Genomic DNA, 27,407 nt, shown 5'->3' on the forward strand with positions numbered 1-27,407 from the left:
AAAGCAAATGGTGCAAACACACGCTGAGTCTGGAATTGGGAATGCCACTGGTTCTACAGAAGGGAAACGAAAAGCCCTCTGCAAAGCCACACCCCAACAGAGCAACATCATCACCTCCCTTTAAGGAATGACTACACAAAAGCACTTGGAACATCTGATTTTTACCTCAAATAACCATTTTGCTTCAAGGAATGGCTCTGAAAAAGTGAGGTAGACTTGTGGGAAGGTTCAAATTTAGCCAACACCCTGATAGTACAAAGCCAAGGTCAGGGATACTTACTATATGCAACAAGTTTTCCAGGATACTGAAGTCACCAGAGAGGCCTAAACTCTCTTTGACATGGGCAATGATCTTGGCAGCCTCCAAGGTTAAATGCATTTCATGGTACTGCTGGATCTGCTGCACTCGCAGGTCAACCCAGCCTCTGTCCTCTGCAGGCTGAAGGCCACAGATGGTGTTCAGCTCCACCCTGAGATCCTCAGGATGATTTGCAAATTCCTGGAAAGTTCTATCCACTGCAGAAAGCGTGAGACTTCCTGATCTGAGATCATCATACAGCATGGCATAGCTGTCAAAGCAAGGGCGAATCACGCTGTTCAAAACCTCATCAAGGTCCAGCTCAGGAGCAATCTCCTCCTCATCCTCGTCCTCCTCCTCATCCTCCTCTGGACTGTCACACACATACTCCTCTCCTGCCTTCTGTGCTGCCTCCTCCCAGAACTGCTGGAAGATCAGGCTGTCCTTGAAAGAGTGCATTTTGTGGACAAACTCTTTCAGCTCAGGGCTCAGGCTGTAGAAGGTCTGCAGGGGCCTCTTTCCCAGCACCACAACTTGATTCAGTCTTTTGAAGCGAAGATCTTTGGAGTGTTGAAATGCCACCTCACCAACATTCACTGTAAACCAGAGACAGGCCAGAGGGAGATCAGCTGGTGCAGGCTGATTCCAGCTCCCTTCATCCCCCTCCTCAAGCCACAAAATGCTACCAGGGAGGTGGACCCCTCCAAGTGTCATTTGATGCACAATCACTCGCTTGATCCCCTCAATGCTCTGGTTTTACTTCCCCCACCCCTCCTCACCCTCACTTTGGGGCTTAGAATCAAACCTGCTCCCAAAGCCAAGGGATTTTCAAGGAAAATGCTGTTTTCTAGAGTTGCCACTTCCAGACTGCTCCCCCAGAACTCTACCTCTCACAGACTTCTGCACCTTCCTGCACATGCTCAGGAAGGTTCCTACTGCTTTTTCCTCTCTTCTGAGCTGTGTGACTTCCTCATGCCTCAATGCCAGCAGCTCTTTCAGGCTTCTCTGGAGCAGCTCCTTTTCCTCACTTGGTCGTTGCTGGTGCTCTGAAAGAAAACTCACCTGTAGTCACAAAGCAGAGCTTCCCAAGCCCTGCATCCCAACTCGGGCTGGGAACTGCAGAGTCACAAACCCTGCAGTGACAACACCAACTGGAGCTGGGAGATCCCTGCCCAGGCTAAGGGACAGCACTCCAAAGTGCTGCAGCACTTCCTGAGCATTCCCAACCCCTTCCTGAGCATCCCCAACATCACCACAGTGATGCTCTCAGCCAACCGTGCCCCTTTGAAGCCATCCCTCACTTGTCTCCCAGATGCAGAGGAACTGCTCCTGGTGCTGGAACACCTGCTCCAGGTGTTTCACCAGGATGCAGCCGCTGTGGATGTCGTCGGTGACACTCGTGAGCACAGAGTCTGCTATGGCCATGACATCCTTGGCTTCCTCTGTCAGCTTGTCCAGGAGGTTTCTGTTTGTTCCTGTTCCAGACACAAAGCATGTCATGTTTCCCAAACAACAGGGAGAATCGGGAACTTTTCCATGCCATGGCACAGAGTCCTTCCATTTCCTACTGAACCCCTACCCAAGAGCCTGTGGACTCACACCACCCTCCAACCCCTCATGTCTTTTTGAGCAAAGCCAGGAATTTAGGACAGAAATGTGGAAACTTTCCACGGAGAGCCCGGACCCAAACCCTGTGGGGCAAACAAAAGCCACTAGGATCCATTCACTTGGCCAACTCTTTGGGCATTTTTGTGTGCCAATAACTTGTGAGAACTCCTCAGAGAAAGAAGTTATGGTCCACAAATCGTGAGGAAGCTGCAGTGGATTAGAAGTGGAATAATGGCTCCCTCTTCCTTGGCCTTCCCTCTCCAAACCCAAAGAGTTCCCTCTCCAAGCTGAACAGTTCAAGCTTTGAGATAGGGACTAAAACAAGAGCAGGACAATTCCTCTCTGCTGCTCTGTGCAGTGGCAGCAGTGGGGCAGAGAAAAGCTTCTCAGGGCCTCCTAAAACCCAACTCCAGACCTACCATTAAAGTTGAAGGTATGTTTGATGTCAGGCCACGTGAGCAGGTGGTGCAGAATCGTATCAAAATCACCCTCAGACTGCCCAGGCCTGACTGGCCACGACTTGACAATGACAGCAGACACGAGCTGGCTGAACTGGCCCATGTTGTAGGCAGAGATCTGCTCCAGGAGATTGCTCTGCATCTGCCAGGGCACACAGAGGGGCAGGGGTGGGTCAGACTCTGGGGTCCCGCTGGGTCTGTGCCTGCCAAACCAGCCCTGTGACACAACTGACTCCAGAGCTCACAGTGGAAACACATTACAAATCTTCCTCACGGACCTCATTTCCTGATTTCTTGTTGATATTTTTTGTTGTTGCTTTAACAAACAACCCACAGCAGCTCAAGCAACATCCACCTTCCCCTTCCACCACGAGGCACACCCCTGTGCAACAGAATTGCTGGGGAATTTAACTTTTCTGTCTCCTCCCTTCCCCTACCAGGGCACACACCATACCTGGCAAGCTGCAGGCACAGCCTCTACAGCACAGTTGTGGAAGCACCAGCTGATGGAGGGGTCCATCTGTGTGATTTGGGGATGCTGACAGCAGTACACCAAGATTTGGTTCACTGGAGGCTCCTGAAGGGCAAAAGGGAGATTTCTCATCAACTCAAAAGTGTTTCTCCTGGCAGCATGAAGCAGTGCCGCTATCAGGACAATAAAAGGAACCTGAACATCAGCCCATTTCTGAGGGCCTGGGAGAGAGATCAAACAAATAAATGCTTGGAAAAGACTTTAATGACTTCCATCTAAAGAGTGTGATTACTTAATACCCACCTCTCCAAGCCAAGCTCACAGCAGAAAATATTTGTTTCCTGATTTCACTGTGAAAATCAATGGCTTAAGGAAATGTGTAACTGCTGTAGGAAGGAGATGAGGAGATGGACAGTGTCACTTTGGAAGGGACTAACACAACTGGGTGTGCATTTGGGAGCCTGAACAGCACAAGGAATGAAAAGAGAGGCACCAACTTGGCTTCTCTGAGCCCCATGGTGTTTACTTTGCACTCGCTGGTTCTTAAACCCACAGAGGTGACCCCATTGTTCAGAATGTGGATTTCCCCTGAAGCACCAGGACCTGCAGCCAGGCCTCTGACCAAGGTTACAGAGTGGGACTTTGTCATGGCCAAAGCCACTCTGCACCTGTCCTGCTCCAAGCTCAGCACAAGCCACTGCATCTGCTCTGGACAGCAGCCAAGGCTGCCTGGAGTCTCCCCTACCTGCTGGATTCTTTTCTTCAGATCTGCAAGTAAAGTGTTCCTCCAGGTCTGGGTGAACTGCTCATCTGGAAAGCTGATAGTCACAAACTTATTCCAGGCCTGCAGGGGACAAGCACACCAACCCAAAGCACTGAGTGCTGGGATTTCACAGAGAAAGGAAATGAAAAGAACAATGTAGAGATGCCCCACACGCCTCAGACAGCCTGCAGCCCTTCCAGATGTTTCCACCCTGAGGAAAAGGAACACTCCCAGAGCCGCAAAAGGCAGCTTCTAAGCCCAAACAGTGTGTAAGTGTCTCAGCTGCTGAAGAAGAGTTTTGGATGAGCCACTTCCACCCTGCTGCTGCAAACTGTCCCAGGGAGGGCCGGGAGCAGCAGCCCAGACTGGCAGGGCTGCTCTGAGCTTTGCCTGCTGGAAGGCCTGAGGACAACCAGTGGGACACACTGGGAGCAGGACAACACCAAGGGGCAGCTCCTCACCCCAGCAGTGCCTTCAGCAACACCAAGGATGAGCAGAGCAGAGGTGAGCTCCAACACTGCCCATCCCACCCATTCCTCACCCAGCCACAGCTGCAGAGCCCAGCAAAGAGCTCTGAGCAGCAGACTCAGGACCCTGGCTAAGCCACTGCAAAGCCCCTTTGTACTGACATTATCAGAAGGTAACAGACCCGAAGCTCAAAGAACAAAGAGAAGGCCACGTGGTGCAGGTACTCCTTCAGTAATTTCTCCTTTAAAACGTTTCTGAACCAGGCACGAGCTTCCCTCAGAGCTCCACTGAGCAGCCTTGGCACTTCCTGCACAGCATCCCCTGGAACCTGCCCCACACAGAGGGGAAGACAACAAAATAAACACAGCTCAAGCAGGACAGCAATGGACAACTGATTTAAATCAGTATTTCTAAAGAGAAGGCCCAAACACACCCAGAACACACAAGGGCCCAGCAACAGACCCAGCACTGCTTGAATAAAGAGCAGAGGCTGGGAAAGTGCAGTGCTTACAGGCAGGTTGTGCTTAAGCTTGTTCCAGGAAGTAAAGACAGCAAATGTTTAAGGGGAAACAAAACCAGCCTTAAAACAAAGCTTATCACAGCAAACCTGAGCACCTGACCTTATTTTCAATAAGAACCAAACTCATCAGGTGACTCCACACCTCTCTGAGATTATCACAGTCTTGCTCAGAGTGTGAATTCTTCAAACTGAGACTGGGTCTGACCCAAACCCAGCGTGTTGTGCCACTCCTGTGACATTTCTGGGTACCCTGCTGGCATCAAGTCAAGAGTTCTTGGTACTCACAGCTGGGGGCTGAAGCTGGGCAACCTTGGCAATCAGGGTGGCAGCAGAGGCCGGGAGCAGGAACAAGCTCACAGTCCTGGCAGCTTTGCAGAGCCTCTCGTGCAGCCTGAGGCAGCAGGACAAGCAGCCCTGCCAAGAAGCAGCCCCCAGAGCTCTGCAGGGCAGCAACACAGAGGGACAGTTAATTTTCTGCTCAGAGGAAAAATAAAAAGAAATAAAAACAAAGTAAAAACCCCACCAAATTCAACATGGTGTGGCAGCTGCCTCCCTCAGCTGGATTTAAAATTGGGATAGAACTCCAGGATTGTTTTCTCCACAGAGATTTCAAGGCACACAAGCAGGGCCCCAGCCCTGGTGCAGAGGCAGACAATGCTGTCACAGAGGTGCACTGCACTTACCTGGCTGGGGGCTCATCCAAGGCACTCAGCACTGCGTTGAGAATCTCCTCTATCTGAGACTGGAAAGACAAAAATATGAAACTGTGGAAGAAATTGTACAGACTGATTTCTGATTAGCTGAGGAAGAAGGAACTCACTATTCTTTTGCATCTTCTCCAACATTCTTATAAATACACTGTAAAACAGCAGAGCTTATTTACTGGATGTCAGAGCCAATACCTGGGCAGCTTTTATATGCACAAACCCAAGCTGTACTTGCAATTTGGAGGTCTCAAATCTATTATTAGTTGCAAGGCCCTACTCCTGCTGTCCTCACATCAACACAAGAGTTTTCACAACAGCAGGAAAATCTCCCAAACCAGCAGCCTCTTGCCCAACCCTCCTGTGCAAAAATCAGTTTCAGTAGATGTCTGAAGAGGTCAGGAATGAAATATTTGCCATCACTAACCAAGAGCAAATGCAGCTAAGAAACCCTCCCCTCAACAATGCCAACACCACTTTTTGCTGCAGATAACCCCAACTCTCCCCCCGAGGAGTGTCTGACTTCAGAGCAGCTGTTTTTGCTCTCAGCCAGGTTTGAAGCTCTCTGTGCTGTGACCTGCTGCCAGCCCAGTGCCCTCAGTGGTGCTCAGTTCTGCCCAAGGACAGCCAGGAGCCCAGTGTGAGCCCTCATCCCAGAGCTGGGCAAAGCTGCCAGATGACAAACCTGAGAGCGGCTCCACGAGAGGTCAACATTCTCCAGCCTGTACAGAACACCCTGAAGGGTAACTAAGAGCTCACTGGAGAAGTCTCTTATGAACTCAGCCAGGCTCCCCAGGGGCAGCACACAGAGCCAGGACTTGACCAGAGTCCCATCAAATTCCATCAGGTGCTTCTTTTCTCTCATTCGTGCCAGCAGGGTCCCTCTGGAGGGGAGACAAAACAAAATCTTCAGCATTCCAAGGAACAAAGGGCCTTGAGCTTGTGCAGCCCACACAGGAGCCTCCTCCTCATTCCTGTGCTTCTGTCCCTGCAGCTGAGATCAGTGGGAGTCCCTGGGGTGGCACTGCAGAACCAAACCACTGAGCGCAAGCACTCAGGGAAGAGAAACTCCAGGTCTTGCTCAGACTCTACTCAAGAGGAGCAGCTTTAGCTCCCACCTGCTCCCTGGCTGGCAGAACTGGGGGGGTTGTGTTTGAGGGGTCACCCTGTGCCCAGCTGGGCTACACTCAGTGACCTCTGAGCCACCAGTGTGCCTGTGCCCAAATACCCCAAACGTGCTACATTTCATGCTCTTTACAAATGAGGGAGGGAAAAACAAACAAACAAACAAAGAGATGAGGAGTGCACTGGGAGCTCTGGAAAACTCACCCATGTTGCTTCCTCCTGATTTCAGCAAATGGAAGCCCTTCCAGCCCTGCCCAGGCATCCTCCTCCAGCAGCCCATGCTCCTGCTGCAGGGGAGCAGCAAAGGAGTGCAGAAGGGGAAGGACCCACACCCACTGCTCCACGTTACACTCAAGGCACCTCTGGCACAAGTTTGTCAGGTCGACCTTCAAGCTAAAAAAAAACAAAACAAACACACTGAGTGAAAGAGCAGCTTTATCCCAGCCTTGAGAACACCCTAGGGGTGTGGGAGGCTACATTTCAATCTCTCTGTGTGCCTTTAATTAACCTCTGGGCATTATTTCAGCTCCATCCACTCTTCACTGCAGAAGGTACCTGCGCAGGTTTAAGGCCCAGAGCTGCAATGTTGCTGAATCTCCCTGCACAGACCCTGCTGCTGGAGCCCTGGGAAGACCCAATCCTTCAGCTACAGCCTCCCCAGCCCTGTGACAGCCACACAGAGAAGGGCTCCAGAAAGAAATGCAATGGCTGCAGCTGTGTGAGTGAAGCACGCCACATCCAGCTCCAGCTAAGCAGTCAGATCACAACCTGGCAGACAGGCACTCCAGGGAAAGCAACTAAAGAGTGTGGAATGGTGCACTGCAGCCTTGCCTGGATGCTAGCCCTGCTTCAGGCAGGAGGCTGGAACTGAGGTATTTTAATACCTTCAAATGTAGCTTTTTCTCAGGTTCTCTGGCAGTAGAGAGCTGGATTCCTGTTGCTTTATCAAAGCAACACCAGCCTGGTCAGTTAGAAGGTACATGGAGCACTTACCTGGTAACTCCTGCAAAAGCCTGTTTGATGTGATGGATCTCATCCTGTACATCTTGTGGTGACACCTGATCCAAGCACAGGAGGCTGCACAGGTCGGCCAGGTCACTTTTAGGTACTGAGAATGAATAGTTCTCAACTACCACAACAATGGTGAGCCCCAGAGCCAGCTTGCTTTGGATGATTCTGTCCTCTGGAGCTGCTTCTGGTGCAAGGAAAGGGACAGCTATTTTCTTCATGTATTTTAGCAGCAAATCATTCACCTGGGGCAAAGAAGAGAAGAAACAAAGCAAGCACAGCATTAGTCTCTCTTCTGAAGCCAATGTCTTCTGCCAGTTCCAGCGAGGCCACAGGACAGGAAGGAGCAGCCCCAACACCCAAAGAAGGCAATGTGGCATTTCTGTCACATTTCCTAATTATGTCAAGTAAGAAATTTTGGATTCCAGAAGCCCTGCTGGCATCACTGCTTAGAACAAGATCAGGAGCTTCCCCCAAAAAGCAGGCAGGTTTGGAGCAAGACATGAGTGCAGAGTTGTCAGTGACAGAACAACTGGCAGCAAAACAATGGCAAGGCTTAGGAAATCAATAAACCCACTCAGGTGTGAAGTCACCACATCACAGCCCTGCTGCTGACCCCCATGGGGTCTCAGAACCACACTGAGGTGCACAGGCTGACTGAAGCCCCCGGGGCAGTCAGTGACAGCCACCTCAGAAAGATCCCCACTGCTTCTGTGCCTGAACTTTGACTGGAAAAGCAAAATTAACCCAGCAAGGTCAACAGCAACATTAAAGTTTGGGTTCAGTAACAGAATGTTTTCTGCCTCTGTGCAAGAGAAGGGAGATTACCTGCTCTGTGCTGAAGTTTAACTCTCTCCACACCGTTGCCTTGCCATCAAACACCCGCTGGGCTCCTGCAACGTTATGGAACTGCCTCAGCTGGTAGAAGAAATTCCTCAGATTGTCAGGACTCCAGGTTCCAAGAATGCTGAAGATACTTTCTAACATAATATTGGCAGCTATTTTCTTCCCTTCCACCACTTCCTTGGTTTTATCAAAAGTTAAGATCTGCCAGATGTTTTTGAACTTGGAAGGCCTGGCACACACAATGTCATCGTACTGGTGCCACTCTGGAACAGGATCACAGGGAAATAACCATTGCAATCAGGGGCTTTTCCCTTCCAGCTGCCTCAGCAATACCCCCAGCAGCCCAGACAGGGCTGCCTGGCAGGAATGCTGGGCCACAGGACAGCAGGGATCACCCCAGGGTGCAGGTCCAGCAGCAGAGCTCACCCCCATTGTTGAGAAGTGCCTTGTTTATCAGCAAGCAGCGATTCACGTGTTGATTGGATTCTGACTTCTTGTAAATGAACTCATAATCCCCCTTCCCACAGGACACCCAGTACTTGTAAGGAATGTATTTATCCAGGATTTCTCTGCTGAGAGTTACAGCGCCTTCAATGAGGTATCCATGTTCTCCCAGACTCCTTGGGGACACAAACACAGCAAAGGCAGGCAAAGGACACGTTAGGTGATCTACAGACCTCCTCTTCCACACATTGCTCCATTTCTAATAGGAACAGTGACTGTTCTTTCACAAGAACACTTCAGAGCAGCTTTCCCCACGGTGAAACCCTTTGCTGCAGCCCCAGCTGTGGGCACAGAGCCACCCCAGCACAGTGGCTGAGGCCCCAGAGGGACCCGAGCAGGGGACACTCACCTGGTGCAGTTCAGCTCACAGATGTTGTCCTTCCAGCTGGCGTAGGAAGGAATGCCCTGGGCCCTGATGAACACTTTATCAGTGTCGGGGTTGAGCTTGAAGTCTTTGGATAATATTGCATGGAAATACACTGTGACACCCTCAGTGCGGCTCACAGAACTGCAGCAAAGAACAGAAGGGATTCTGTTGGCGTTTTTCAGTTGCACAAATCACTGCAAACCTCAAATCACACTGGAGCCACCAGCTGAGTGGCTGCAAGACCCATGCACTCGGGCAGCAGTTCCCTCAGACTGATGTTTGAGCAGGCCTAGGGCAAAGCCCAGGGCAAAAAGGAAAAAGGGGCTCCTAAAGGCAGCAGGAGATGCTCTGGCCCAGCAGAGTCACACTTCCCACCCCTTCCAGCTCATACACATTAAGCCAAACATCAAAACAGCTCTTCACACTATTCACCTGAAGCGTTGTGTGGGTGCAGCACATGGTGCTCATAAGAGCAAGAACTAAGAGAATAATCTCTTTTTTGTCCATCAGATGCTCAAGCAGGTTCAACACATCCCCCAGGACGTCACCTGTGCTGAGGTCCCATTCAACACTGGTTCTGTCAAGCACAACCACTACACCTCAGTTTCAAGACAATTCCATTTCCACATATCCAGGGTAAGCACTGACCCCATCCCAGCACCTCAGGCTGGAGTCCTGAGTCCTCCTCACAGCAACTCCTGTTAAGGAAGAATGCTGGGGAGCAGCAGGGCTGTTCTCACCTTTCTTTAATATTTTCCACCTGTTTCTGGTTCTTTTGTTCCTTTTTGTTCTTGGGGCTGTCTGCAGCAGCCACTGCACTCTCCTTCCTGGCAGCCTTGGCTCCTTGGTTCAGATTTGTCTTCTCACTCACGTTGGGCATTTTCTCACCTGGGGTCTGATTTTTCTCTTTTGTGTTTGCACTCTGCATCAGGGAGACAAACAATGCCCAATGAAACAGGAGCCCCTGGAAGCACAGCATCTCCTCCTGGTGTGCTGGTGATTGAGAGATGGGGCTCCTGGTGCAAGCAAGAAGCCATTTATTGTTTCTACAACTCCATTTATATACTCTTACAGCCCTGGGTAAAATCTTTCATTGCTGAGCAATAACCACATTATTCATGTTTCCCAGCTATACTGCTTAACCACAGCCTTGCACCTGCAGTCTTGCATGACTTCCTTTAAACAATGCAATTTCCTTTTCGTTTCCTCCCTTACATTTCTGTTTGATGTTCCCAGGGCTTCTGGCCCACCAGAGTCAAGATGCCCACACCATCCATCAACAGTGCAGCACCTTCTGCTCTACTGCCCACCTGCCCCCCAACACTGGTGCAGCAGCAGCTTCAGTCCCCTGGAAGCATTGCAAACACTGATCCCTCACTGAGGGAAATTGCTGGCTAAGGAAAACAGTCCAGGATGGAGAGGAGCCCAACCCAAACACACTGCTCAGTGAGCCCCAGGTCCCAGAGGATGGGGCATAAAGAAAGTGAAAGAGAAACCACAGCAACCTCCAGCTTACCAGGCCTGCAGAGCACAGGCGCCTGCAAAGCACCAAATCCCCTCATTCAAGGGGATCCCAGAGCTCTCCAGAGAGCATGGCTGGCTGGAGAAGAGACACCTCCCAGTCCTGGGGGCATCTGAGCAAGCCCTGAGTGAGAGCTGGGCTACAACTGGCACCCAGGAGAACAGAACCCAAATTAGAGCCTCCTCAATTCACCCCTGTACCCCTGGGCTGGTGCTCCACAGCCTCACTGGCAGAGGGGAGCTGTGCCCACTGAACACTCGCCAGAGCTCACCCACACTCACCTTGGCAGTGGAACTGGTCCCTTTCTGCTTGGGCTCCTTCCCAGCCGGCGGGCTCGGAGCCCCAGGGGAGGCCTTGGGCTCAGCCTTGCTTTGGGGGGCTCCCCGGGCAGGAGGTGCCCTGGGACTGCCAGGGACGGCTCCCTTGGCAGAGGGCCCGGCTCCCTGCCCTGCTGGCAGCCGCTCCTTGCTGCTGCCCTGGGCCTGGGGACCGGCTGTGGCTGCTGGCGGCCGGCCAGGGGCACCACTGCCCCGCTCCACATCGTCCCTGGCTGCTCCCGCGTGCTCCGGGGCTGTGCCAGCCCTCACCTCGTCCCCCGGGGCTGTGGCACTGGCAGCTGGGGCAGCCCCCCCGGCAGTGCTGCTGCGCTCTGCAGGGCTCAGCCCCTCTGCTCCCAGGCTGCCAGCTTCCTTCCCCAGCTGTGCCAAATCCCTGCCGCCTCCAGGTGTATCTCCACTGGCATCAGCACGTCCATCAGCACCTGGGTTTGCCCCCTCACCGCCGGGGGGTTGGGTTTCTGGAGGAGCAACACCTGTGTCAGGCAGCTCTGTGGTTTGAGCTGGTGCTGTGCTTTGAGGAGGCAGAGAGTCCTGTTCCCCAGAGATGGACTTCTTTGCTTTGGTCTTCTTCCCTTTCTATTAAAAAAAGAAAAACAAAGACAACAATGTGTTTATTCATTGCTTTAGCAATTCTTTGTCACCTCCTCCATTGCAGCAAGTGCTGACATCTTCCTGCAACACAGGGCTAACAGGGAATGATCAGGAAGAGGAGGGACAAGGCCAGCAGCGAAATGCAAATAACTCTTGAGAGCTGTGTAGGTTTAATATTCAAGACTTGCTCAGCAGGAGCACAGAGCAGCCTGCAGTGTCTCAGCTGACTCACGTAATCTGCACGCACACACAGCCTCAGCAAGCACAGCGAGCTCCTCCAGGAGGAAGGCAGGCAGCAGCTCCCCGGCGTGGCCAGAGGGAAGTGGGGGATGCAGCCTGGCCTGCTCACTTCACACAGAGAGCAGCAACTCACAGCTGCTCCCCAGCACGATCCTCACCTTCCTCAGCAGGGACGCCGCCTCGGCAGAGTCGCCAGCCCCGCGCTGAGCCGAGGGCTCTGTGTGGCTCTCTGGAGCTGTGGCATCCCCCAGCAGTGAGGATCCCTGCTCCTCCTTCTGTGTCTCAGCAGAGCTGGGAGATCCACCTGCAGTGTCAGGCAGAGCTCCTGCCCTGTCCATCGGTGACTCGCCCTCTGTCTCCTTTGTTTCAGTGGTGGAAGAGGCCCAGCAGCACCTTCTCCCTTCACCTCTTCCTCTGCATCAGGGCCTGCGGGGATCTACACCTCTCTTCTCTCTGCAATGGAAGGAAATTAATTGGTAAACTGGAAATTCACCCCCCAGGGGTCACAGGATGGTTTGGGTTGGAAGGGACATCAAAGCTCATCTCATGCCACCCCAGCCACAGGCAGGGGCTCCTTGCACTGGACCAGGTCACTCCAAGTCCCTGGATGGGGAGAGAATCAGGAAAAAAAGGCAAAACTTTTGGGTTCAGATACACACAGTTAAATAGGACAGAAAAGGAAAATTACAATAACCATAAAGGAAAATCCAGACCAAGTGCTGCACAGGGTGCTTGCTCACCACCCCCTGAGCCATGCCCAGCCACCCCCTCAGCAGTGGCCAGACCCCCTCAGTGTCTCCTCCAGCACCATGCCCTGTGCTCTGCAACCTCCTCTGGCACCGGGGCAGCTCTCCTGGCTCTGCCCCTGCCAGCTCCTCCCCGCCCGGGCAGCCTGGGGAGTCCTTGGCTCAGTGTAGGCACTGCTCACAGCTGCTGAGCCATCGGGCTGTTATCAGCAGGAGCCCATCCTGAACCCAACACAGCTCTGAAACAGCTCCTGGGAACAGCAAACTGTCCCAGGCAAAGTCACGGACACACAGGAGCTGGTTGTTGTTGTTGTTGTTGTTGTTCCCTGCTCAACTCCCACCAGCCACGCCACCACTCACCCTTACAGCCTCCTGCCCTCTCCAGACGCACAATCATGAGGGAACCCCAGCAGTGATGTGGAGCTCCATCCCTGTGCCTGCTGCAGACACAAATGCAGCAGCAGTGCTGGCAAGCAGCTGCTTGTGCCAGTGCCTGGAGCCCAGCATGAGCAGGGACAGGACAGTGGCACCTCCCAGCTGGCACAGCCTTCTGGGTGGCACTGTGACCGCTCCCACTCAGCTGAGAGCTTTCCAAGAAGGCAGAGGAAACTCCCTTTTTATCTTCACAGCTTGATCCAGTCCTTCAAAAACCTGTGGAAGGGTAGCTCTGGGCCCAGATCTCTGCCTTCTGCAGGGGTTTCACAGGCTCCTCCACACTGCCTCCACCCCAGCTCTGAGAGCAAAAGCTTTGAACCTCAGCTACTTGGGATGTTCTTCCTACAGCATTCCAGAGCTGGAGATGCCAGGTTTGTAACCCTGCCATGCTGGAGTGCAGAGGGATGTGCTAAGAACTGACCCTGTGTGGACTGCAGCAGCTTCATTCTGATTTAGTGTGCTTTTCTAGGACCACATTCTCTCTGCCAACAAACCAGAAGCCATTCTGGTGGCCCAGGTCATTCGGTCTTAAACAAGTAAAGGATTAGGAAACATTTCCCCCAGCAGAACCGTGTTGTGTACTTGATTCTGTCTCTGTTCAGAGTCAGAATTAGCGTGGTGTCAAACAGAGTTCAGGGGTGAGTTCCGAATCTAACAACAAGCTGTGAATCGGAAATTCTGTGTCAAGGAGGACTCAACCAGTCTTTTAACAAAAAACCAGCACTACTTCATTGGTAAAATAAACTATTTCAACACTGGAGACCTGAGCGTGAAGACTGTGTAGGATGTGTCACCAACTGAATCACCTGTCTGTCTCCTGACAGTCACTCCAAAGTGAAGAAAACTGTCTCTGGTCGGGGAGGTTGAGAGGAGAGATTGGGAGGGGAGTTTGGGACCAGAGCAGAGTGGGATGGGCTGGGCAGAGCAGAGCCCAGAGCCGCACGGGCACCAGAGGTGACACAGGCAGCCCCCGGTCAGCGTGTGCAGGCCCCGGTCAGCGTGTGCAGGCCCCGGTCAGCGTGTGCAGGCCCAGCCCGGCCCGGCCCAGTCCCTGGGCCCAGCCCGGCCCCACAGGCCCTGCCCCGCAGCCAAGGGGGACAGACAGGCCCGGGGCACAGACACAAACACCGGCACACACAGCGTGAGGCAGCACAGCCGCGTCACCTCCTCCTCTGCCCGTTTTATTGTCAGGGAGCGATGCTGGAGAGCCGGGCTGGGAGCTGAGAGAAACCACAGCGCTTAAAGGCAAACCAACACAAACAGCGAGCGCGCCCCCGCGCCTCCCACCGGAGGCCCGGCTCGCCTTCCCGGAGCCCTGCCTGGGGCTGCTCGGCCGGGCTGCGCCGGGCCCGGAGCCTTGTTCCGCCGGGCCGGGCCGAGCCATGGCCGGGGATCGCTGCCCGGGCCGACCCCGGCTGGGCGGGGCCTGCCCAACGGGCGGGGCCTGTATGCAAATAGACCGCTCTCGCGCCTCGCGGATTGGTGGCTCTCCGCCCCCTCGGGAGATATGCAAACGAGCAGGGTGGATGAGCCAATGGCGTGGGGAAGGAGCGGTTGTATGCAAATGAGTCAGTTATGTATGTGAGGGGCGGGGCTAGCGCGGCTCCCGGGGGGCACCGGGAGAACCGGGGGCGACACGGGGAAAACCGGGGGGGGCAACGACGCACGGGGGGGGGGGGGGGGGGACACGGGGAGAATCGGAGAGGGACACGGGGAGAACCGGGGGCGGGAACCGGGGAGAAGGGAGAACCGAGGGCGGGAACCGGGGAGAGACACAGGGGAGAGGCGTCCCAGGTGAACGGGGAGGAGATGGGAGTCCCCGGGCACGCACCGGAGGGCTCCGGGCAGATCGGGGATCGGAGGGCACCGGAGGGTGCAGCGGGACCCGGAGCCGCGGCTGCCCCCGCCCCGCAGCCCCCCAGGCCCGGTGCCCCGTGCCGCCACTCACTCACCGCCCCGGCAGCGCGACTCACCGAGTCACCGGGCACGGCTACGGGCATCGGCACCTGCAGCGCCCGCTCGTTCGCCGCTCCGCACAGTCCCGCCCGGATAAGTTTCGTTTCTCCGCCGAGCCGCCAACTTTCGTTTTTGCAGTCACGGTCCCCGCCCAGCCCCGACCCGCCCCGGCCGATCCCGGCCAATCCCGGCCCCGGGCGGCTCTCGGCGGGTCCCGCCCTGCCCGGCCCCCATCCCGCCGGGCATGTCTGGGGGTCCTCTCCGGGTACCCACCGGGCATCTCCCCGTGCCCGGGGCCGGTGTCCCCGGCCGGCAGGGCACAGGACAGGCCCGGCAGCAGCAGGGAGGGCAGCTGTGTTGGAGGAGAGCGCTTTGTGCTGATCCCGACAGCCAAAGCGGATTCTGCACTCAAAAGCGAGGGCACAGTTCCCGGAGCCCAGCAGGACCCATCCCAAGACGGCTCCCAGCAGCGCTGCCCGCCAGCAGCGCTCACACAGGTTTGAGCACACACACATCCCTAAACAACCAGCCTGTTTTACCCCCATGGCCCCGTTATCCCCCTCCTGGCACCCCCATGGTGCAGCAAGGAACTCACAGCTCAGTGCAGCCCGGGCAGGACCCGGAGCCCCAGCAGGTGTGCAGCTCCGGGGCAGGTATGCAGCTCCGGGGCAGGTGTGAGGCTCCCGTGCAGGTGTGAGGCTCCCGTGCAGGTATGAGGCTCCCGGGCAGATGTGCAGCCCTTCCAGCACCTCTGGCAGCAGGAGCTGTGCGGAACGTGCCCTCGGGCTCGGCTCACCCCACCAGCACCGCCCTAGTTTGCTTTCAGTTTCTATTCCCTGGCACGCTCAGCAGCACCAGAAGATAACTCCCCTTCCCACACAACAGGAAAAAGCTTTCCCTCAGGAAGGCAGAGATCACACTGACTCATTAGCAGTTTCTGATTTATTGCACCCTCGATGTCCCGAGGGCCGTTTGGGGAACTGAATTCCCGACCCTGCCCAGCCCCACCAGGTGCTGTCCCCATGGCACAGCCTGGTGGCACCGTGCCTGTCCCCTCGGCAGGGCCCAGGCCAGGGGCTGCACCCCAGGGTGAGCCCAGCCCTGACCCAGGGCAGCGTTTGGCACAACACCCCACAGACAAGAGAAGGATAAAAAAGGCAAGGAAGGATAAAAATCAGTAAGGAGCACAATCCCAGGCGTTCTCCCTCTCCCAGAGCTGGAGGCCGAGCCCCATGGCACTTGGAGGGCAGCACAGCAGCCCTGAAAACTTTGAGAGCTCCCGCTGTGTCACCACTGGAGCAGCCCAGAATGTGGAAAAGGTCCAGAATTAAAACAGTAGTTTAAAAAATGCCAGCAGCTCCCTGCAGGGAGGGTGGCTTTGCACTGGTCACTGTGACAGGGAACAGTTGTGTCCCACAGCCCGTGTGGGGCTGGGCTGGCGCTGCTCTGTCCATCTCGCTGTGGGACATGGGGACAGCCCAGCCCCGTGCCCAGCTGGCTCCCAGGGATGGTGCTGGCGTCACTGGGGTGGCACAGGACGTACTGGTGTCACTGGATGAGCCCGGTGCTCTGGGCAGGGCTGGTGGGGGGCTCTGCCCTGCTGCCCCCCAGCTCCCTGCACCGCTCTGGGACAGGAGAGGGGAGGCAGAGTCAGGGCAAGGCTCACGTCCTGCCCCTGCCCGGCACAGAGGGCATTTTCTGGTTCCCAGGAGCTGTTTCAGAGCTGGGTTTGGTTCAGGATGAGGCTCCTGTTGGTGAGCAGTGCTTGCACTGAGCCAAGGACTCCCCGGGCAGGGAGGAGCTGGCAGGGGCAGAGCCAGGAGAGCTGCCCCAGGCCCAGAGGAGGTTGCAGAGCACAGGGCATGGAAGGAAACACTGGGGGGATCTGGCTGAGGGGTCTGGCCACTGCTGAGGGGGTGGTGAGCAAGCACCCTGTGCATCACTGGCTTTGGATATTCCTTTATGGTTGTGGTAATTTTCCTTTTCGCTTCTGTTCTGTTTAACTGCCTCATCTCAGCCCAAGAGTTTTTTTTACCTTTTCTCTGATCCTGTCCCATCTCTATGAATGGGGAGTGAGGGGCTCTGTGGTGCTGAGCTGCTGCTGGCTTGAACCACCAGAGCTCAACATGAATCCCCAACGCCGGGGAGACCCAGTTCTTGGGAGGGGCTGCAGCTCACCCCCCAGCCCCCTGCAGCCCCCACCGTGCTGCTGTGCAGCTGGACAGGTCGGATCCCTTGGGTGTCCCCAGAGCCACACTCACCCCATCCTGGCAGAGCAGCCAGAGCCTCCCCTGCCTCCTCCCTGCTGGGGAAATGCTGGAATCCTTCTATGTCTGCAGACAGGAGGACTTGGAGAACGGGCTCCTGAGGGCAGAGAAACCTGGGCTGGGGAGTGCTGGCCCCTTCCCATCCCCTGGGGCAGAGATCCCAGCCCACCCCAGCACCCCCAGCACCCCCAGCCATCCCAGCATGAGCCCCCAGCCCATCTCAGCACCCCCAGCCCATCCCAGCACCCCCAGCCCATCCCAGCAACCCAGCCACCCCAGCATGAGCCCCCAGCCCATCCCAGCCCACCCCAGCACCCCCAGCACCCCCAGCCATCCCAGCATGAGCCCCCAGCCCATCTCAGCACCCCCAGCCCATCCCAGCACCCCCAGCCCATCCCAGCACCCCCAACCCCAGTTCTGTGAGATGAAGGTGCTCGGGATGGTGATGGAGCCACCACAGCAGAGGCCAGCACAGAGCCCAGGGAGGCCAGCACAGAGCCCAGAGGCCAGCACGGAGCCCATCAGCCACACTCACACCATGGCCAAGGTCCCACACACCTGCAGGGCACAGAAGGCCAGCGGGAGGCCGTGCCTGTGCAGCTCCTGCAGCAGCTCTGCCAGCCCCAGCACTGCTGTGTAATCGATGCTGCTGACGTGGCTGCAGTCCAGCAGCACAGGGCGAGCTGGGGATGCTGCTGGGAGAACACAAGGTCACGTCCCAGTGAGCAGCCAGGGGTCCCAGAGCCAGGGCAGGGCTGCCAGGGTGGGGCAGTGCTGGCACACGCAGTGCAGGGCCTGGGCAGCACCCGCCACCCACAGGAGGTGACAGCCGTGTCCCCAGGCCAGCCTGCAGCACTGTACCTGCCAGAGCACGGCTGCACACCGAGCTCCTCAGGTGCTCCACGGCTGGGAAGTGCAGGCTGCTCCCCAGCTGCACCAGCAGCACGGCCCCCTCTGACACCTGGGGGGACACAGGCACGGGGGCTCAGGGCTGTCACCACCAAGGGCAGGGACACAGGCACAGGGGCTCAGGGCTGTCACCTCCCCAAACAGGGACACAGGCACAGGGGCTCAGGGCTGTCACCTCCCCAAACAGGGACAGAGGCACAGGGGCTCAGGGATGTCACCTCCCCAAACAGGGACACAGGTACAGGGGCTCAGGGATGTCACCTCCCCACCAGGGACAGCTCCCGTGTCGCTCCCTGCCCTCCAGGATGGAGTGGGAGGAGCAGGAGCCCCCATCCCTCAGGGAACCCCTCCAGCTCTCAGCCCAGCGCCAGCAGTGCCTGGGCTCTCTCTGGCTCTCTCCTAAGGATTTTCCCTCTCCTGCTCTCCAGCCTGAGGATTTTCCCTTCCTCCTGCTCCTTTAGAGGGGTCCCTGTGCTGTGCCCATGGCAGGCCAGGAGCATCCTGCAGCCCAGCATCTCCCTGCCCTCAGGAGCCCCCTCCCAGCTCCCTGCCACATCCAAGGGTGTGAGAAATGGATTTGTCAGGATTCTCAAAACCTGACAGAAAGCTCACACAGTCCTGCACACTCTGAGATAAGGGCTGCTGGCTTAGGAAGGCCATGGGATAGAGATGACATTGTTGAGAGAGAGATTGAACTAGAAACAAGTTTCAACAAGTTTCAAACGATGGCCTTGCAAAAAGACCAGATATTTTGGAGAATTACAGCTGTGAAAGATGCATTGTTAACAGCAGCATTGTGTGGCAAAAGCTAATAGGCTGGAAATCATTTATAAGGGATTGTACCCAGGATTCAGGCTGGCTTCTGATGGAATGGCACTGAGTTTTACATCTCATGTCTCACCCTTCATTGGGACTGATAATGGAATAAAATCCCTTAAAAATCCTCTCAGTTGCCCCGTCTGTGAAAAGCTGGGAAAACCAGCATGAGGGCAGGGGGGAAGGGAGAAGCTCACCTTTACTGGGGGCCTGGCAATGGAGTGGAGCAGGAGAAGCCCAGAAACCAGCACCCCAGCCACGATTCCATACTGCACCTCCCAGAAACACAGCAGGAAGGTCACACACAGGGGCACAAGGTCCAGCCCTGCAGGAGAGAGAGGCCAGGCTGGCTGTGGCTGCTCCTGGTGCCACAGGGCACTCGGTGACAGTGCCAGCTCTGCATTACACGGGTGGCTGGGGCAGCTTCGGTGGAGCTGCAGGCTGAGCTCAGGGTGGGAGCCCTGGCGAGGGGCTGTGAAGTGCCCCCTCTGCTTGACAAAGGACCCAGGAACCCTGGAGCACATGATGGGCAATTGAGAGAGTGATGGGACACTCAGACAGTGATGGGACACTCAGAGATGCTCCGAGACCATGATGAGACACTCAGAGATGGTGATGGGACATTCAGAGACAGTGATGGGACACTCAGATTCTGATGGGACACTCAGAGACCATGATGGGACACTCAGACAGTGATGGGACACTCAGAGACCATGATGGGACACTCAGAGATGGTGATGGGACACTCAGACAGTGATGGGACACTCAGGGACAATGATGGGACACTCACAGTGATGGGACACTCAGAGACCAGCCCCAGACTTTGCATGTTTATGAGGGGATAAAAGGATAAAAGCTCACAGGCTCCTTTGTTCTGGATCCCTCCTCAGAAACTTGAGCTGTCATTCTGTTATTTGGCTATGACACCAGGATTAAATCATTTCAAGGATCTGCATGTCTGTGACCCTGCTATGGGAAAGCTGGGGTAGAGAGGAGCCCTGCTCTGTGTGAGAGGGGCAGGGGAGCCCTGCAGGGGCTCAGTCCCAGCTCAGGGGTGGCTGTGACTGCCAGAGTGGCTCTGCAGGGCTGCACTGGGGCTCTGCCCCTGCCCTCACTCTGAACCCGCCAGAGCCTCCAGAAGATGCCAGCGTCGAACACGGGCACCACGGCCGAGATGATGACAGCAGCCAGCGCTGCCTTGGGGATGTAATAGAACAGAGAGGTCAGGTATGCCAGGGACAGCAGGACCAGGGCACCTGCGGGAGAGGGACCCTCAGCCACGGGCATCCGGCAACCAGGGGTATGCAACACCCAGGGGTACCCAGACCCAGGGAGCACCAAAACCCAGGGGTACCCCTCACCCTAGGGTACCCCTCACCCAGGGGTACCCAGCACCCAGGGGTACCCAGCACCCAGGATTCCCAACACCCAGGGGTCCCAGCGCCCAGGGAACCCCAACACCCAAGGGTCCCTGACAGCCAGGGGCACCCAGCACCCAGGGGTCCCAAACACCCAGGGGTACCCAACACCCAGGGGTCCCAACACCCAGGGGTCCCAAACACCCAGGGGTACCCAACACCCAGTGCTCCCTGAGGACAGGGCAGGACTGTACCTGTGACGAGCCCTCCTGCGGGGGTGCAGACCCCTGACTGGGCATTCACTGCTGTCCTGAAACACAAACCCACCGTGCCAGGCTGTGCCAGGCTGTGCCAGGCCGTGCAGGGCTGGGGCTGCTCCTGCCCACTGCCCACACCCCACCCAGGAGAACCCCGTGCCCTGTCAGGGAGGAGGGAGGAACACAAACAAGCCCCCAGCTTCCAGGACTGCACAGCAGGAAGGGAGGGGGCCCTCGAGGAGGGACGGTGGCCATTGGCACAGAAGCATTGAGGATCTTGCAGAGCTCCCTCACCACCACCAGTGCCCTGCTCCCCTCGGGCTACCCACCGGCCAAAGCTGCCCGTGACGGGGTACGAGGAGACGAAGGAGCCCAGGGCGTTGGCAACACCTGGGGAGACAAAGGAGAGGGGCTGGGGGGCACTGCTGGGTCTGTGTCCCCAGGAAAGGGGCACTGCTGTGTCTGTGCCCCCTCCCTGGCCCTGCGGGACTCACTCAGCCTGTTCTGGAAATTCCTGAGCCAAGAGAACGCCTGGGGCGGGGGCAGCATGCAGGTAAGGAAGGGAGCAGCTCAGGAAGGAAGGGAGAAGCTCAGGGGGAGGCAGAGGTGCCCAGATGGATCTCAGGCAGCCCAGGGGCTGAGGGACACCCGGTGCCACCCCTGCCCTCCTGAGCCAGCAGCTCTTACCCAGAGCCAGCAGCTCCTGGTTGGGGTCAATCCTGTAGCCGTTCTGTGAGGCTGAAAGGAGAGGTTGGCGTTGGCCTGAGGCTCCCTGCCAGGCACACGGAGCAGAACCAGCAGTGATGGGACAGCGTGGGCCCTGCCCTGGCACCCCTGGGCACAGCAGCACCCCGAGACAACGCTCACCTCCTGGGCAAACCTCAGCTGGGCACCCAGGACCCCTCCTGCCAGCCCATGCTGGGAACTGAGCCCAGTCCCTCCCAGGGCCCCAAAAGGAACAGCACCTTCCCCAGCACCCTGAGCCCTGCAGAGACCCCTCCCCAGCACCCTGAGCCCTGCAGAGACCCTTCCCCAGCACCCTGAGCCCTGCAGAGACCCCTCCCCAGCACCCCAAACCCTGCAGATACCCCTCCCCAGCACCCCAAGCCCCCATAGAGCCCCCCTGGGAGCCCAGGGCAGGGCCCTGGCACAGCCCTACCAAAAGCCTTGGCGATGGCCACGCTCTCCAGCAGCCCCATGAGCGGCACCACGGCCAGCCCGACGCCCATGTCCTGGGAGGGAGGATCCAGGGGGGTCAGGGAGGGATCCAGGGGGGTCAGGGGGCCTGGGACCCTGCACAGGCAGCAGGGCAGCCCCTGAGAGTGGCAGCACCCACCTGCAGCATGCTGGGGAAGGGGATGGTGCCGTTGGGCACTGCCAGGGAGAAGGGTGGTGGCCGGAAGGGTGGCAGCCCCTGGGGGATGCTGCCCGTGAGCCTGAAGGGCTGGCAGCCCATCACCTGGAAGGAATAAGCCACCAGGCCAGCAAACAGGACCACGAGGGCATTGCGTGCTGCCAAAGTGGAGAGAGCAGCCATGAGCCCTGCCCGAGCCCAGGGCAGCAGGAGGGGGCAGCAGATGGTACCCGAGCTGCTGGGCACTGCACAGCCCTAGGAAGGGACACAGGGACAGGAGCCTTGGCACTTTTCCTCCCTGCCCCACCTCCAGGTCCTGGCCCCCACCAGCCTTTCCCATTTCAGGCTCTGCCTTCCCTGACCCAAAGATGAGCCCGGGAGGGGACAGGCAGGGGACAGGGGACACACCTGTGGCACAGATCCACACAATCAGGTGGCTGATCCTGACGGCCGGCGGTGTGGTGGGGACAGCCTGGGGCAGGTGGCTCTTCATGGCCCGCAGCCCTGCCAGCGCTGCCAGGCAGCTCAGCCCCAGCAGCGCGTCCCCAGCCCTGCGAGAGGCACAGCGGTGCCACCCAAACACGCTGAGAGCTCCACAGAGGGGAGGGCAGGGGGTTTGTGTCACAGCCCAGAAATCGGCCCCAGGGATGGGGAGCAGGCAGGGGGGCTGACCTGGTCTCCCCAATCCTCCTCAGCGTCTCGTAGAGCTGCAGGAAGAACTGCCTCGGGATGCCCTGCAGCCCCAGGATGTTCTGTGCGGGCAGAAAAGCTGCTGACAGCCCAGCCCGGCCCCGTGACCACAGCCATTAGCCAACACCGGCCTGGAGCTGCTGCCAGAGGCTCTGATTTGGGTTAACCACAAGGGAAGTGTGGCAGCCCAGCAGAGCCTCGGGTCCCTGCGAGGCCAGCGAGGGGCTCCCAGGGCTGCAAACCACCCCCAGCTCCCAAATCTGCAAACCCACCGCGCCAGAGGATCGCCCGGTGCCTCCTGCAGGTGACCGATGCCATGTCCCGGCTTTGCCGGTGTCCTGGCTGCCACCAGCTGGTCACCGGCAGAGGGTGTTCAGCTCGGTCTGCTCCGAGCAGGGCGCTCAGGGACCCAGCAGAACCACGGGCACCTTTGGGACACGGCCCAGCCCCTGCTGAATGTCCCAGCACCAGGAGAGAGCTGCAGAGGCACCGGGACAGGGCAGGTCCTACCTTGACCTGGTTGAAGCTGATGGTGATGGAAGCAGCTGAGGTAAACCCCTTAATGACCGGGCAGGAAATGAAATCCAGAAGGAATCCTGCATGGGACGGGAGAGGGTGAGCACATCCTGACCCCAGCGGGACAGCAGGACAGTGCCAGTGTCCGCGGAGCAGAGAGGAGGGAGGAACAGCTCCAGGCTGTGCAGCAATATCCCAAACACATCAGTGCACGGCAAGGGCATCTCACCGAGGCGCAGGAGCCCCATGGCCAGCTGAACGCAGCCCGAGAGGAAGGCGAGCAGGACGGCATAGGCGGGCTGCTGGAAGGCGTACGAGGACACCAGCAGGGACATGATGGCCGTGGGACCCAGCGTCACGTCCTTGGCCGTGCCCAGCAGGCAGTACGCGAAGCAGCCCATGAAGGAGGAGTAGAGGCCGTACTGCAGGGGGACAGAAGGGCACTGGCACAGCCCTGGCAGCCGGGAGAGGCCAGACACGGCCCGGACTGGGCTGGGCTGGTCCCGGGTCACCGCCGGGCCCTCGGCACACGGGTGGCATCGCGCCCGGGGAATGGGCGAGTGCACGGCGCCAGCCCTCGGTCACCCAGCCCTGCCCAGCCCGGCCGTGCCCGCCGCACTGCCCGCGAGCGGGTCCGGCTCACCCGGCCGGAGCTCCGCGGGTCCCGGTGCGGGCCCGGTACGCACCTGCAGCGGCAGCCCGGCCAGCTCGGCGTAGGCCAGCGCCTGGGGCACGGCGGTCAGGCCCACGGCCAGCCCGGCCAGCACGTCCAGCGGCAGCCAGGCCCGAGAGTACCGCGGGAGCCAGCGCAGCACCGGCAGCGCCGGCAGCGGGCACCGGGACCCCGGCATGGCCCGGACCCCGCGGGCCCGTACCGGGGCGGAGCGGGACCCTGCGGGTCGGTACCGGGGCGGAGAGGGACCCTGCGGGTCGGTACCGGGAGCGGAGCGGGACCCTGCGGGTCGGTACCGGGAGCGGAGCGGGATCCCCGCCGGTCGGTACCGGGGGCGGAGCGGGACCCTGCGGGTCGGTACCGGGGACGGCGCGGGACACCGCGGAGCCGCCGGGGCCAGCCCAGCACAGCCCGCAGCTCCGCCCGCCCCGGATCTGAGCGGCCGGGACGCCTCATGTGACCGGGGTGAGGAGGAGCCGGGGCGGCCGGAGGAGCCGCCGGTCCCCGCTGCCGGTGCTGGTGCTGCTGCCGGTACCGGTGCCGGTGCCATGCGGCCCTGGGCGCTGCTGCTGCTGCTGCTGGGAGCGCTCCCGCCCGGCGGAGCCGCGGCCCCGGCCCGCAATGTGCTGCTGCTCCTGGGTGAGTGCGGCCCGGTCCCGGAACCGGCCCGGACCGTCCTGCCCGGGACTGGGCGCTGGGGGCATCCCGGGGGCGGGAGGGAGGGACGGCCCCGGGCTCCGGTGCATCCCCTCCGCTGCATCCCCTCCGCTGCATCCCCTCCGCTGCACCGGCCGGGGCACCGATGCTCCGGTGTCATCAGTGTCCCTCGAGCCCGGTTAGGGACACACCCGGGCTGACCCCAGGGACATCCCCGGGCTGACCCCAGGGACACCCCCGGACTGACTCCAGGGACACCCCCGGGCTGACCCCGCTCCCGTCCCGCAGCCGATGACGGCGGCTTCGAGAGCGGCGCCTACAACAACTCTGCCATCCACACGCCCAACCTGGACGCGCTGGCCCGGCGCGGTTTGCTGTTCCAGAACGCCTTCACCTCCGTGAGCAGCTGCTCCCCGAGCCGGGCCAGCATCCTGACCGGCTTACCCCAGGTAGGTAGGGGCTCACGGGCACGGCTGGATGTGTTTTGGAACTCGGCTGGCAGCCCCGGTGTGACCGTGACTGTACCCACAGCACCAGAACGGGATGTACGGGCTGCACCAGGACGTGCATCACTTCAACTCCTTCGACGGCGTGAGGAGCCTGCCCCAGCTGCTCAGCCATGCAGGCGTCCGGACAGGTAGGGGCTGGAGGGGCTGGGACAGGAGCTGGGACAGGCAGGGAGCACCAAACCAAACCCCACTGACAGAGCTCCCTGGACCTGTGGCTGTCCCTGCAGAGGAGACAGCACACCCTCCCAGCCCTGCTCCTCCACAGCAGCTGTCTGCATTGTCACAGGGATAATTGGGAAGAAGCACGTGGGGCCGGGGGCTGTGTACCCCTTCGACTTTGCCTACACAGAGGAGAACAGCTCGGTCCTGCAGGTGGGGAGAAACATCACCCGGATCAAGGAGCTCGTCCGGCGCTTCCTGCAGAGCCAGGACAAGAGGTGAGGCTGCCCCCTTGTCCTGGGAAGGGCTGTCTGTCCCCATGGCCCAGCTGGTCACAGACAGGGTCTCCCCATATCCAGATTAGGTGGGGGGAGTCCTGCTGACCCCAGCTCACCGTGGCACAGCCCAGGAAGGTCTCTGGGCACCCCTTTGCTTCACCCCCTCCACATCCCCCCTTTCCACCCCTAGGCCTTTCTTCCTCTATGTTGCCTTCCACGACCCTCACCGCTGCGGGCACTCCCAGCCCCAGTATGGGCCCTTTTGTGAGAAGTTTGGCAATGGACAGAGCGGGATGGGCTGGATCCCTGACTGGAAGCCACAGATTTACCAGCCAGAGCAAGTGCAGGTGAGAACTGTGGGGACGTGTGGGGCTGCACATGGTGGCAGCCACCTTGTCACTGTCCCCAGTGTCACAGCAAGAGGGGCCTGTGTCAGCCACGTGTCCCTTTGCCTGTCTCCGTTTAGGTCCCTCCCTTTGTCCCAGACACGCCAGCTGCCCGGGAGGACCTGGCTGCCCAGTACACGACCATCGGGCGCATGGACCAAGGTGGGAGCCTGGCCAGGCTGGGGCTGAGCTCTGTCCCTGCTCTCACAGGGATCTGGCCAGGCTGGGGCTGAGCTCTGGCCCCCTCCCTGCCCCCTGAGCTCTGTTTCTCCTCTCACAGGGATCGGGCTGGTCCTGCAGGAGCTGCGCCACGCCGGTTTCCTCAACAGCACCCTGGTGATCTACACCTCCGACAACGGCATCCCGTTCCCCGGGGGCAGGACCAACCTGTACCGCTCGGGCACCGCCCAGCCGCTGCTGCTCTCCTCCCCCGAGCACCCCCGGCGCTGGGGGCAGGTCAGCCCGGCCTTCGCCTCCCTCCTGGGTAAGAGCTGAGCGTGCCTGGGGCTGGGGGCTGCTCCCTGCACCGAATCTCAGGGTCCTGGCCCTGGGGACAGCCCCGAGCCCTGAGCATTGGCAGGGCCAGTGCGGGGAAGGGAGAGGAGGGAGGACAGAGCAGGGTTCCCTGCAGGGACGCCATCCTGGGGACCTTTCTGCCCCTCGCTGGGGCTGAGTTTCCTCCCACAGTGCCTGTCCCTGCTCTCACCCTTTTGCTCCCCTGCAGACCTGACGCCGACCATTCTGGACTGGTTCTCCATCCCCTACCCTGCTTACAGCATCTTTGGCAAGAGGCGTGTGCAGCTCACCGGGAAGTCTCTGCTGCCAGCCCTGGAGTCGGAGCAGCCCTGGGCCACGGCCTTCCTGAGCCAGAGCCAGCACGAGGTGACCATGTACTACCCCATGCGAGCCGTGCAGCACCGCCAGTACCGCCTCGTCCACAACCTCCACTACAGGATGCCCTTCCCCATCGACCAGGACCTGTACGTGTCACCCACCTTCCAGGACCTGCTGGGGCGCACCCGGGCGGGGCGGCCCACGCACTGGAACAGGAGCCTGCAGCAGTACTACTACCGGCCCCGCTGGGAGCTGTTCGACTGCAGCCAGGACCCTGCCGAGAGCCACAACCTGGCCCCCGAGCCCCGCTACGCCGGCGTGCTGCAGCTGCTCAGGGCGCAGCTCCTCCGGTGGCAGTGGGACACCGGGGACCCCTGGGTGTGCGCCCCCGACGCTGTGCTGGAGGAGAAACTGAGCCCCCAGTGCCAGCCGCTGCACAACGAGCTGTGAGGGGCACCCGTGCCCCCACAGGGGTGTGTTCCCGGGGGGTGGGGACACCACCTGTGCCCCCACAGTGCTCTCATGGGGCTCACGCCCCACCTGTGCCCCCACGGCGCTGTGTTCCCGTGGGGCACGATGGGCTGGTCCCAAATCCCGGGTGACACCATAAGCTCTGCCCTCTGCTGCCAACACCGCCTGGCCCCAGAGCACTGAGGATTCCTGGTGCCCTGGCTCTCAGCTGGAGGAGCCAAAGGCCCGAGCTGCTCCTCAATAAAGCCTCTGGAGGATAAGGATCCGTTTTCACCTGGAGCTGAGCACACCCTGCAGCAGGACA

General features: G+C 58.9%; 3 protein-coding genes across 4 annotated transcripts in view; 1 reads left to right on the top strand and 2 right to left on the bottom strand.

Annotated features, from left to right (window-relative positions):
- The window catches only part of RNF213 (ring finger protein 213), a 45,853-nt gene extending 30,129 nt beyond the window's left edge, over window positions 1-15,724 (bottom strand). Inside the window, exons 1-19 of one of the 2 annotated variants that reach the window (XM_063176001.1) lie at window positions 15,565-15,724; window positions 11,991-12,285; window positions 10,945-11,577; window positions 9,882-10,063; window positions 9,124-9,282; window positions 8,697-8,890; window positions 8,253-8,533; window positions 7,410-7,669; window positions 6,621-6,809; window positions 5,977-6,175; window positions 5,271-5,329; window positions 4,873-5,026; window positions 4,249-4,395; window positions 3,582-3,680; window positions 2,819-2,941; window positions 2,326-2,506; window positions 1,600-1,773; window positions 1,186-1,344; window positions 281-894 (exon numbers count right to left, since the gene is read on the bottom strand). In XM_063176001.1, coding sequence (XP_063032071.1) covers window positions 281-894; window positions 1,186-1,344; window positions 1,600-1,773; window positions 2,326-2,506; window positions 2,819-2,941; window positions 3,582-3,680; window positions 4,249-4,395; window positions 4,873-5,026; window positions 5,271-5,329; window positions 5,977-6,175; window positions 6,621-6,809; window positions 7,410-7,669; window positions 8,253-8,533; window positions 8,697-8,890; window positions 9,124-9,282; window positions 9,882-10,063; window positions 10,945-11,577; window positions 11,991-12,170 — 3,987 coding nt within the window. In that variant the 5' untranslated portion in view covers window positions 12,171-12,285; window positions 15,565-15,724. Of the gene's footprint in view, window positions 1-280; window positions 895-1,185; window positions 1,345-1,599; window positions 1,774-2,325; window positions 2,507-2,818; window positions 2,942-3,581; window positions 3,681-4,248; window positions 4,396-4,872; window positions 5,027-5,270; window positions 5,330-5,976; window positions 6,176-6,620; window positions 6,810-7,409; window positions 7,670-8,252; window positions 8,534-8,696; window positions 8,891-9,123; window positions 9,283-9,881; window positions 10,064-10,944; window positions 11,578-11,990; window positions 12,286-14,986; window positions 15,094-15,564 lie in introns of those variants that run through there. The other variant, XM_063176002.1, reaches the window with a different exon arrangement.
- A 169-nt stretch (window positions 15,725-15,893) lies between these two features.
- On the bottom strand, window positions 15,894-24,359 carry SLC26A11 (solute carrier family 26 member 11). The gene is made up of 16 exons (XM_063176102.1): window positions 23,823-24,359; window positions 23,366-23,558; window positions 23,131-23,216; window positions 22,603-22,682; window positions 22,339-22,481; window positions 21,913-22,088; window positions 21,736-21,808; window positions 21,264-21,314; window positions 20,906-20,966; window positions 20,574-20,629; window positions 20,077-20,217; window positions 19,159-19,286; window positions 18,098-18,197; window positions 17,795-17,928; window positions 17,231-17,333; window positions 15,894-16,594 (listed from the first exon to the last, which is right to left on the bottom strand). Exons 1-16 carry the CDS (start codon window positions 24,357-24,359, stop codon window positions 16,518-16,520), a joined length of 2,139 nt encoding a protein of 712 aa, XP_063032172.1. The 3' UTR covers window positions 15,894-16,517.
- On the top strand, window positions 24,309-27,366 carry SGSH (N-sulfoglucosamine sulfohydrolase). The gene is made up of 8 exons (XM_063175634.1): window positions 24,309-24,448; window positions 24,755-24,915; window positions 24,998-25,103; window positions 25,262-25,412; window positions 25,603-25,759; window positions 25,879-25,960; window positions 26,079-26,282; window positions 26,523-27,366. The coding sequence occupies exons 1-8, from the start codon at window positions 24,358-24,360 to the stop codon at window positions 27,080-27,082; spliced, it is 1,512 nt and encodes a 503-aa protein (XP_063031704.1). The 5' UTR covers window positions 24,309-24,357; the 3' UTR covers window positions 27,083-27,366.
- Window positions 27,367-27,407: the final 41 nt, after the last annotated feature.

The sequence above is a fragment of the Melospiza melodia genome, chromosome 24 (genome assembly GCF_035770615.1).
Source record: "Melospiza melodia melodia isolate bMelMel2 chromosome 24, bMelMel2.pri, whole genome shotgun sequence".
NCBI lineage: Eukaryota > Metazoa > Chordata > Aves > Passeriformes > Passerellidae > Melospiza > Melospiza melodia.

Bases quoted from the DNA above. Each gene is read 5' to 3' on its own strand.
- SGSH (XM_063175634.1), top strand. From the start codon at position 24,358: ATGCGGCCCTGGGCGCTGCTGCTGCTGCTGCTGGGAGCGCTCCCGCCC. The intron at 25,104-25,261 runs GTAGGGGCTGGA...GCATTGTCACAG, and splicing joins CCATGCAGGCGTCCGGACAG to GGATAATTGGGAAGAAGCAC. The intron at 25,413-25,602 runs GTGAGGCTGCCC...TTCCACCCCTAG, and splicing joins CTGCAGAGCCAGGACAAGAG to GCCTTTCTTCCTCTATGTTG.
- SLC26A11 (XM_063176102.1), bottom strand. From the start codon at position 24,359: ATGGCACCGGCACCGGTACCGGCAGCAGCACCAGCACCGGCAGCGGGG. The intron at 23,217-23,365 runs GTGAGATGCCCT...CGTCCCATGCAG, and splicing joins CATGGGGCTCCTGCGCCTCG to GATTCCTTCTGGATTTCATT. The intron at 20,218-20,573 runs GTACAGTCCTGC...CCTCTCCCGCAG, and splicing joins CGCAGGAGGGCTCGTCACAG to GTGCCCTGGTCCTGCTGTCC.